Source organism: Tasmannia lanceolata, unplaced genomic scaffold, assembly GCF_043159265.1.
Source record: "Tasmannia lanceolata isolate RefF3 unplaced genomic scaffold, GAP_Taslan_0.1 ptg000005l, whole genome shotgun sequence".
Lineage (NCBI taxonomy): Eukaryota > Viridiplantae > Streptophyta > Magnoliopsida > Canellales > Winteraceae > Tasmannia > Tasmannia lanceolata.
The window spans coordinates 18,385,260-18,396,710 of record NW_027518682.1 but is presented as its reverse complement, the minus strand read 5'-3'; the positions used below and the strand labels follow the sequence as shown (position 1 = coordinate 18,396,710).

Here is an 11,451-nt window from a genome sequence, read left to right as displayed (position 1 = left end):
AACTAGTCTGCCCTTCCCATTGCCAACATCTCCATCTTTGTCCATCTGAAGTTGGACGGAACCAACTATTACCTCGAGGGAGATCAGTTGGAGTCTATACTCATAATCACCGATCTCTCATGTTGGTTTAAGTGCAATACTTACATCTGTATCAGACTTAACATTTAGAATGTGCCAGTGGTGCCCTATATTACTCGAAACTTAGTGTCAATTTCCACAATAATTAACAAAGTTACTGTCAAATTCCAAATTAACAAAGTTACTGTTCATCTCGACAGAATTTTTTTCACAGGGCTTCTCTATTAAGGATTTCATACAGAGAATTAGTCGCTAGCGGGACCTCTCAAGGGTGCATGACTTAGTACTCTCACCGAGACTCTTCAATAAGTGCTGACATGGCTTTTCTTGAAATGCTAGCTTCTTTTCAGTTGTGGCTTTAGCAGCTGGGGTAATGCCAGAAATTATAATTTTAAACAACTCGAGCATATTGAGAAATTATAATTTTAAAGAGGTTTACATGGTTTGCTTAATGAAGTGGTTTACATGTAACAATCACAAAACTTTTTTAGCATTTCTCATTCTTCTTACATTTGTTGGGTCCACAAGCCATCTATAGTCCCCGATAGGCCCACGATGTTTCCATAGATTTAGCTCCTTTCTTACATCACGTTGGCTTCTGGAATTAGAGCCAAGCCAGGAATGGCCATTAGTGGACACCCACCACTTTTCACAGGTTAGAAAGGCCTCTTTAATACATTAAGAAAAGAGGTTCACACGGGCAGAGAGACTCGGTCACACCAACTTAGACCACCTACCCATTGCTAAATGAAAACAACCTTGAAAGAATTCACACCCAAAGGGCCACCTGCAGCCCTGCGAAAAATCTTATATTTGCATTTCACTCATCCTTCGGGATGCTTGTTCTTCTCCTCTATGATGATATCTTGATGGGTGATAACATGCCTATCCTACATATTTCATTAAACGAATGGGTCATGAGTTTGCTATAACTGATTTAGGAGAGATCCGTTAATTTTTGGGTGTGGAGTCCAAATGTACATCCCAGGATCTTACACTCAAACCATGTGTCTCACTTGTTCTTCAAGTTCCAATATGTCATTATCTAAGGGCTCCCTTCTTCCTGATTCACACTATCGATGCATAGGCCCTGTTCATTTGAGATTATGACAACTGTTAGGTGAGCCCCCAAACTGATTATTGGACTCAAATTACATTAATTTTGACTCCGATAATCAGTTAGGGGGCTCACCATCGGTTATTATAATCTCAAACGAACGAGGCCTTAGTGGGTGGTCTGTAGTACCCGAGGCCCTCTTTGGCCACGATTAAAAAATATTCCACATAACATTTGTGGGGACAGCTGTGAGAGATACTCACGAGATGGAGACTTGAGAGGGTAGGAGTGATCAGGGGAGCATGAAAAGGTCTTAAAAATGAGGAAAAAAATAACCACTTCTAAGTTGGTAATTTCTTTTCACTAGTTTTTGGGGTTTTTTTAATGCCATCTCTATTCCAGCCCCTCTCACACAGTTGGCCCCATGAATATTTCATAAGCATAGTTTTCATGGTTGCCAAACATGGCCCAAAATTACACCCTCCCAATACACGGATATTTGATCATTTTCTAATGGTTAAAACTTAAAAGGTATGCTACAACTAAACAAAAAACAAACAATTTCATTTCATATTTTCCAAGTGGATTGAGTAAATACCCAGTTAGAATCAACTTACATAAATGCAGGAACTTACAGCAAAAACAACAAATGGCATGTTTCTCTGAAACTCCCATTCTCAAAAAGTGGACATGGCGGTTAATTTGGCTCATGCAGAAGCTGATTCAGCTGCAGCAGCCGCAGCTCTTTTCTTCGCAAAGTATTCATTAGCACGAGCGAGGTTTTTCGCAACTGACGGCTTCACCCACTTCTTTCTACCAGGCAGTACGGTGAGATCACAACCAGCAGCCTCGAGCTTTTCCTTTGCCGATGTAGAAAAGGCCCGAGCCTTGACTTTCAGCTTCACAGATAATTTCCCATCGCCTAGAATCTGTAATTTTGGGGGAGATCAGAAAAACTTGCATAAACACACCCACATCATTTTTTGCAATACTGAACAAACAATGGGAGCTATGCTTACGAGTTACAATTCTGTGCTGATATTCGCCAAACCATAAAAAAGAAGAAAAGAAGAGCATTCGACAAAATTGAAATGGTAAACCAAAATTATATGAATAGGTCAGCTGAATGAGAACACTTCTCGCCACAAAAAGAGAAGGGGGGCAGCGCACGAGGCTCCCGCCATTGCGGGGTCTGGGAGGGCTAGATGTACGCAGCCTTTGCCCTGCTTTGCAGCGAGGCTGTTTCCGTGACTTGAACCCGTGACCACTAGGTCACAATGGAGCAACCTTACCGTTGCGCCAAGGCTCGCTCTCTCGTGAGAAGATTCTGATCAAATATTGAGCTAAACAGATGAGATAGCAAATTTAAATGCCAAATCTACGAATCTTTAAAACTGAACAAGACATGGGAGTAATTTGCATATTTATAGAGGAAATAAAAATTTCAAGCTTTTCTCTGTTATAACACTCAAACTCATGTTTCATGACAATTCATTGAGCCAAACATCCACTGCTTTCAGTCAATATTCACAAGTCATAAGAGGTCAAGAAAGCTATGCATCCATTAAACAATGACGTGAGAATTTATGAAAAACTGCCTCAACCACAATGGTGTATGTGTCTCAAGAGATGAGACGTGGAGCTCAATAACCATGTGCAGATGAGAGAATGCTACCCTGCCCTGCTGACCATATGCTTCTGGGGTAAGTTACAAATCTTCTGCCCAGAAAGTAAGAAGCATGTCAAAATCATTTATCGATACATCTGATGAAAGCTTATTTCTCCACGCCAATACTCATGACCATATTGTTGGGACAAATTGGTATGATGAATGATCAAATGGTGGAGATGCAAATAATCAAAATAAGAAACACAGAATATAGAAAAAGGTATAAAAATGGGAGGCAGGAAAGGTAAGTCAAGGCTTTCTCCTAAAGACTTTAGTTTCCCCACTCATGCATGTGTCTACTAGGAAATATGTCCTGAGGATACAATGCCTACGCTAAGAACAAGGACTGCACCCCAAGTTCAAAGCCACCAGTGGGCGTAGTTGGAGAAAAAGGAGAAGAGTTAAAGAGGAATGTATGTTTACAAATGAGACTCTAAGCCTGAAGGCATCGTTTGAAATAACTCTTTTGAACAATTAAAACGCCTATGTACAATAAAAGTGTCTTTCAAAATTGAAATATCATTTCACAAAAAGGAAGTGTGTCTTTGAAAGAACTCATTTTTCTATTTATTTTTTTTAAATAAAATATTTTGAAACTATCCAACACAAACTTGTCCCCAAATTCACAAGTTCACCAGAAAATGCATCCCACCAAACTCCACCCAATCACTTCAAAAGAGCCCATCTCCCCAACGTGAATGGGGATACTGATAGCATCCCACCAAACCTATCTGGCAAAGAGCCAAAATGTGGGTTCCAAACATTGGCACAAGAAAAGGGCAACACAGAAGTCCTAGAAACACAGTGATGTCCTCTACTGTCGGTAGAGAACACAAAATTTCATGGGTCCCACAGGTCCACAATACGATCACACAAGATCAATGAGCCCAGCTTCTTAGAATCCGCGGTTGAGGCCAACAATCCCTGGTAGTTCCAAAAACACTATTTGATAAATAGCCTCTCCACCGAAGAGCAGAAACGGCAGGAAGATCATCCCTTATCCTCACACAGGCATCCCCAAGAAGCTCCTCACCAAACCTAGGTCCGTTTTCAGCCCCCTATCTAGGAGCACAGACGGATAGGACGAGCGTTTCTCCCCGTCAGTTCTTGAATCCTCGCATGGGTAACCAGGATTCACGGTCCGCAATCAGACCTGCCCGGGCCACCTCCCATGGATGGTCGAGCAACCGCCTCTTTATCCCTGCCACACCATATCTTCCAACATGTCCAAGAGGATGCACAAAACTCGAAGTTGTGAAACTTGCACTGACTGCAGAACCAGCCCCCTAACCTGTGATTTTACAAGTCGTCGCGCTTTTGTGAAACGTTTTCCTTCCACAGTGCGATATATTTTAAAGATAGACAGGAACTCGCATCACCTGGGTTCAGACTAGATTCACCCATATACATGGTCTATTAACAATTTCTACTAAATCTCCTTACATCAAGCAACAAAACCCTAACTATCAGAAAAGAAAAGCAAATACTGGTTGTGGATTTATTTTTTTCCTTTTGGTTATCATACATGTTGAAAATAAAGTTTTTGCACAGCAGTACACAATCCCCTACATAAATAAAAACTCAATTCGTAGCTAACAACCTTTACCATTCATACCTTTAAAGGAAGGCGTCTTTCTCTTCCGGATGGGTTGATGAGGCCCTTCTCCTTCAAGGACTCTAACGATATTTCATCTCCATCTTGAAATCCTGCAGCTTCTATGTCCTTTAAGTTGACAGGGACATATTTAGGTAGCCCGGCATGCATACCTAGTAACAAATGGAAAACAAATATCAGTACGTGAAATTTAAGAAACAAGACAAGAACAAGTCCTAACACCTAAACTAAGAACAGACACACCTTCACCATAATATGAACAAGAAATTGTGATTGTACACAAATATATGCGATGCATTAAAATAAATACGGGAAAGTTCATTTCATAAAGCACGATAACTGAAAGGAAATTCAGTTAATATTGGGATTTCTAATCAGATATTCTATAGCCTAAAATCTTAGAAAGTGCACAAGATAAACCCCAAAGGGGAGCTTCAGCTCTTCGCCTTGAACAATGGATTCTTCTTAGTCAAATTCACAAACTCGGAAGACTGTGTGCATGCTCTGAAAACAACAACCCACCACTATGGAGGCAGATCGTTGATATTACAAAGATTCTCCCTTGAATGTTTAAGCCTTACGGTGATATGATGACACCCATTTGGGCTCGGCTCCAGACCTCCACCTCCAGTACACCTCACAATCTTAGCAAAATAGCTAGTAAAATCGGGAAGCCCCTCTATATGGATACCCCTACAACAAAGACGTCCAAGATAAGCTATGCAAAGTTTTGGGTAGAGATTGATGCTCAGAAGAACCTCCTAGATACCATCAAACTTAGCACTCCTATGGGGTTCACTTTCAAAAAGTCGAATACGGCTGGAAGTCCAAAGCCTGCAACAACTGTCAAGACTAGCCACTCGACCGATAGATGCCACAAAAATCAGCAATGTTAAGAAAAAATTCCTACTCAAGAATGGAGGCCAGTGAACCAAAAGAAGCTCCATGATAGAGAACCCATTCTAGCCACATCGGAAAGAAGGTAAAAGGAGGCAGATATTGCAACCGGGGGAAAAAACCTGGAGAAGGTAAGTAATGACGTGTTTCATGTAGACCCTCGCCAAACGAGACCCAACTAATAAACAGTTTGTCAGTCCTTGAACACTTAGAAGAAGAAGAAGCCCCTGTCGGGCAAGGCCCAACCCACACCAAACGGGACCAAGTAAAATTGAAAAGGGCTTCTCAAACACCTTCAGAAAACGATTCCAAATGTGAACCATGGCAGACAACTCCAAAGAAGAAAAAACCATGCATGCCTTGCCTAAGACGCTCCCAAAGACCCTAGCATGCTCTCATCAAGCTAGCAGATTATGTAATTCAAGAGTATAGAGCAGTTTGAACTCATAAGGTTTAGGGCTCTGGTTTTTGTCTATCACTTGTTTTTGGATCTCCCTCTCATGTGTTCCGAGTTAGGGATGGTGCCTTGTACCCAGAATGCAATATCTTTCCCTTTATCTAATAAACCAATAGGGGTCCCCGGCTCCCCGCCAAACCCCAGCTTACCTAAAAAAAAAGAAAGATAAACAACCATCAGTCTCAGTTCACTTACAGCAGTGTTTCAAAACTTGGACTCGGACCAGAACTTGGACAGCATAAAAAGGTGTTGCCATGGGCAAGTCAATGATTGATGCGGTAACTTTTCTCTAACTCGGACAACTAAAAGCAGTTTTGATTGCTATGATAGGGCAAAACTCGGTCCTGGACGAGAACTTGGCAAGAGTAAAAGGGAATCAACTCATCTAAGTCGACAATTGACTCAAGGAGTTTTTAAACAGTGATCACAATGACAAGATACAATACATTTTATTAAATTCTCACAGGATAAACCATTGTAAGGTTCTAACTCGTTATTTACACAACAAAAGATACATTCAGAATAAGCTTTATAAGAAATTAAACAATAGAATGACAAATACAGAAAAAAAAGATATTTACGGAAATGATATTTCCATCCCTTTTTTGCCATTAAAAAAAAGATATCCCCATCTCCTTTGTCATTGTTTCCAACCCCTTTTGTTTTTCTTTTGTTTGATTTAGGGAAATGATATTTCCACCCCTCACTTGAAACTATACATTCACATCACCATGTCTAAAAAAAGTGGTATCCGCTTCTTGAGATTTGCTGAACCAACACTCAATTATTCGTGGCTGTGTCACACTAAGTGCATAGAAGGCACTCTCGACATCCTGCCATTACTGTCCTTAGGACACGCACTCACCTCTCCTTCATGAACCACTGATGCTTTGTGTAATTGTACGAACTATAGCGAACAATATTATTTCATTGAAAAGCTCACGTATACAGCTATCAATTCCCCCCCCCCCCCCCCAAAAAAAAAAAATCCATTCCATAATGAAAACCATATCAGAAATCTCCATGAAAAGTTCAAGTCAAAATTATGAAAAAATCTTCAAAAATTGGTCAGAATAGGATGTTTTGATATGGGCGAGACAATGTAACACTCCAGACTAGGAGATAAACGTGATGGCATGTAAAACGAAATTGACAACTAAGACTTACATGGAAAGACAAACTTCTTGCCAGCCATTGAGTGGTAAAAGAACCCCAAGTTGAAAGAACCTCTATATCTATATCTTGCAACCACACTTATGCTACTCTCATCACATTCACACAAGGAGAACTAAACCTATACTGACGAAAACCAACCTTCATCTAAGTAATAGTTCAGCTGTACTACGGTGCTACCCGGAATAGCAATTCATAACAATAAACAAGAACTTTATCCAAATTTATCATCACCCGCACTGATCCAACCAGTTGACGATATCAAGACCCAAGAGTCGAGAAAGACTCAACAAGCATGTAACATAAAAGGTATCTAACCCAGGCCCCACTTAGTACCGTAACAAAAAGTCAAAAACCTCCCGATCTACTTAACCAAGCATTTTCCAAGGTGATTCTAAGCGCCAGATAAAAATTTTATTGCTTCATGAACAACCTAGGTGACATCCAAGACGTGTTACCTTTACAGACCTAATTTGGATACACATTCACCACAATAGGAATTCAACAATCAGCGATAATCGATTAACTGGTATTGTTCTTGTTTCTTTGATGTCTCACAAATTGGTTGGGGATCACTTGTAATGCTGCCGGGAACATTACTGTAATTAACTTTGAAAAGAAGGGTTTTTCTGATGTTATTTCTCCTATTTTTCTCCACTTGGATCGTTTCTTAAATTTGGGAATGATACTAGGAGCCTCCTTCATCTCCGGACAGCCTTTCTAGTGGCTCAGGTAGAAGTAATCACAGTTAGCTACGGCAATAGAATCAAAAAATCTTCTACTACATAAGAACTTATTGTGGGTTCTGTGGTTTGTGATGTCACTGTGATTCTCTTAGTGCAATTAGTGTTTGTTTGCTTCTGCAATGGTAGAGTACAGGATTCAAATACAACAGAAATTCACCATCAACATTCCGGATCCGACCCAGGAGCAATGACGATAACAGTCACAAGCTCAAGCTTAAATGGGACCGTGAGTGATACACACATCCAGATAAGTAGCGGGCCGAGCAACATCCAGCTAGTTAATGCTGGGAATGCGGTCATCTCCAAGAGTTCACCATATCCAGGAACAATATCTTTTTTATTACGAATACATACATTTTTATTACTCAACAAGTCTAACTTAGTAGCGTAACAAAAATGTATGTATTCGTAAAACCTCCTGATAATCAATTAACTGGTATTGTTCCTTTTATTAACCAGTTAATAAAAGATGGTCTCCAAGACTTCCTTGAGGCATGTATTCATATACCAGAAGCCTCTCATTACCGTCCAGACAATACCCAAGAAGTGCCACCAAATGCCTATGCCGGATCTTGGTCAGAATTGCTATCTCTGACGTAAATTCATTCAATCTCTTTCCACTGATTCCACCAGATTCCATCCTCTTCACTGCAACCTTCGTCTCGTCCTACAATTCACCTTTGTAAACAGTCCCTTACCTTCCACGGCCCAATATATTCTTTTCACTGAAATTGTTAGTCATGGTCCTTAGTACTTGAATCGATATCACCATATTCCCAGCATCAACTAGCATTACAATCACCGACCAATTTGCAAGTGATCAATTTAAGAAGGTTGTTCTGACCAAGGTCCGGCATAGGCATTTGGTGGTACTTCTTAGTTATTGTCTGGACAGTAATGAGAGGCTTATGGTATATGAATACATGCCCCAAGGAACTCTTGGAGACCATCTTTTATTAACTGGTTAATAAAACGAACAGTACTAGTTAATCGATTATTGGGAGGTTTAACAAACACATACATTTTTGTTACGCTACTAAGTTAGACTTGTTGAGTAATAAAAAGGTATGTATTCGTAATAAAAAATGTATTGTTCCTGAATATGGTGAACTCTTGGAGATGACCATATTCCTAGCACCAGCTAGCATCAGCTAGCAGCATGTTGCTCGGCCCGCTGCTTGTCTGAATGTGTGTATCACTCACAGTCACATTCAAGCTTGAGCTTGTAACTGTTATCGTCATTGCTCCTGGATCGGACCCGGAATGCTGAGGATAAATCTTTGTCGTGTTTGAACTCTATACTCTACCATTGCAGAAACAGACAAACACTAATTGCACTAAGAGAATCACAGTGACATCACAAACTACAGAACCCACAATAACTTCCCATGTAGTAGAAGATTTTTTTATTCTATTGCCGTAGCTACCTGTGTGATTACTCCTGTCTGAGCCACTAGAAGGGCTGCCCGGAGATAAAGGGGGCTCCCAGTATCATTCACAAATTTAAGAAATGATCCAAGTGGAGAAAAATCAGGAGAAATAACATCAGAAAACCCCTTCTTTGCAAAGTTAATTACAGTAATGTTCCCAGCAGCATTACAAGTGATCCCCAACCAATTTGCACAAGGATCATTCCCCCTCCAACTATCTGCAAGCTTATCAGGATATTTCAATGATTTCGCAACCGAAAGCAATGCATTGACATGAGAATCACAATCAACAGGTTTCGGCAAACAGAACCTATTACTTGTCTAATTAACATCCATTTTTTACTGAACTATCACACACAGGCATTGGACATTGAAGTAGATTATTCTTTAAAGCTAAAGACTTCAAAGAATGAAGAGACATAAGAGAAACATGAACAATACCAGTTAATCGATTATTGCGGATCAACAAGAAAAACTCAACAAGCACATAACATAAAAGGTATCTGACCCAGCCCCACTTAGTACCTTAACAAAAAGTCAAAAACCTCCTGATCTACTTAACCAAGCATTTTCCAAGGTGATTCTAAGCGCCAGATAAAAAATTTATTGCTTCATGAACAACCTGGGTGACATCCAAGACGTGTTACCTTTACAGACGTAATTTGGATACATATTCACCACAATAGGAATTCAACAATTATCTTGTAGATAGAGATTCATAATGCAGTACATCACATGTCTGTAACATCAAAGTACATTCATTCCAGTTTTTATAAATCATCTTTTCAGGCAAACCAATTGGAGCATCTTCTCCAATGCATCAGTTTCAAGTATCATCAAATTTACTGCAATCAATAATAACCCTGCACTAAAATGAGAATTTTATGTTGCAACCACTCTTATGCTGCTCTCATCACATTCACACAAGGAGAAGCACCGAACATAAAACCAATGAATAAACAATTTCCAAAACAAAACTCGAGTAAATAGATGTAAGCAGAGAAAGAAGCATGCCTCACAGTCTGAATCCAAAAGAAGCCTAAATTCTAATATAAAGCAGCTGACAATTGAGGGCGCGCATCAAAACGATTAATTGGGGTCTGTTTTATAATAATACCTCCAGCAATGCCACGCAGTTTGGGGATTCGTCTGTAGAGAGGCATCTGCCCACCCTCGAATCCCTTGCGAACTCCGGGGCCAGACCTCGATTTCTGACCTCTCATACCGAATCCGCAACTGTTCCCTTGCCCCGCAGATATACCCCTGCCTTTCCTCTTTCTCCCCTTCCTCGATCCCGGCTGAGGGCTCAGATTGTGGAGCCGAAATCGAACGGCTGTGGAAGCAGTAGCAACAGGAGGAGAAGCAGAAGCTTGGCAGAAAATGGAGATGGAAAACGATACTTTCTTTATGGGGAGATGAATCGTTGAGAACGGAGATGGAGAAAGCCTGGTTCCCAGGCTCCTTATATTTCCCTGTGGAAAAAAACATGGATAAGAATGCAAAAATTGAGAAGTAGAGGTCTTTGAAGATGAGAAAAAAAAGAGAGAAAAGAAAAGTGGTACCTTGAATTGAGAAGAAGGATGGTGAAGGAACGGGGTGGCGGGAGAGGGAGAGGGAGAGCGCGTGGAGAGGGAGAGAAGAGCGGCCATTTTTTGAAGCAAGGTCTAGCAGTAGTGTGTACTGTGTGGTGGATAATTATATTTTGTTGTAGAATGGAGGGTAGGTTGAGTGGTCCTCGGACTACCGAAATTACTAGAGTTTAGAAATCTTTACCGTACAGGTGGTATACATGTTTTGTGATTGGATCATCAGAACCGCTCATTGACCTCGATCTGGATGAGGTGTCATTACCGATAAAGAAATGGAGGAGAGAGAATGAGGGAAAGGGAGACGAGGCATTAATCCGATAAATTCAAGCAAAATTTCACCATTTGTGGCTTACAGCTTAGAATTTTGGGAAAATTCTCAAAAAAATATGATTTTTATATGAAATTCTAAGTTGGCTAATTTCTCAAAAAGGAGTGAAACGCATCCCAATGAGTGTTTTTGGATAAGTGTTGCTTTTTCCTCCAAAAAAAATAAGCAACAAATCCCAATGCATTTCACCTAATATTTTGACCTTTATACCTTATTCTTCCCCATGCCAAAATCAAACTCCTTTGTCCTTGTAAAAAACCCAAACGAAATTCCATTGTAGAGAGGTGAGACTCCCCTCTCCTAAAATGTAAATTTATTGGATCTTTTATTTTTCTTTGGCTATCAAACCTAAGCTTCTCAAATAGGTCCATTGTGATACATTTGCATAGGTTTAACGTGTTCCTTACAATGC

The 11,451-nt window shown here is 40.3% G+C and overlaps 1 protein-coding gene across 1 annotated transcript; it reads right to left on the bottom strand.

The window, feature by feature from the left end:
* Nucleotides 1-1,678: 1,678 nt before the first annotated feature.
* On the bottom strand, nt 1,679-10,841 carry RPL15 (ribosomal protein L15). The gene is made up of 4 exons (XM_077380057.1): nt 10,685-10,841; nt 10,240-10,594; nt 4,420-4,571; nt 1,679-2,064 (listed from the first exon to the last, which is right to left on the bottom strand). Exons 1-4 carry the CDS (start codon nt 10,769-10,771, stop codon nt 1,843-1,845), a joined length of 816 nt encoding a protein of 271 aa, XP_077236172.1. The 5' UTR covers nt 10,772-10,841; the 3' UTR covers nt 1,679-1,842.
* Nucleotides 10,842-11,451: the final 610 nt, after the last annotated feature.

Bases quoted from the DNA above. Each gene is read 5' to 3' on its own strand.
- RPL15 (XM_077380057.1), bottom strand. From the start codon at position 10,771: ATGGCCGCTCTTCTCTCCCTCTCCACGCGCTCTCCCTCTCCCTCTCCC. The intron at 10,595-10,684 runs GTACCACTTTTC...TTTTTTCCACAG, and splicing joins ATCCTTCTTCTCAATTCAAG to GGAAATATAAGGAGCCTGGG. The intron at 4,572-10,239 runs GTATTATTATAA...ATTTGTTACTAG, and splicing joins ACTGCGTGGCATTGCTGGAG to GTATGCATGCCGGGCTACCT.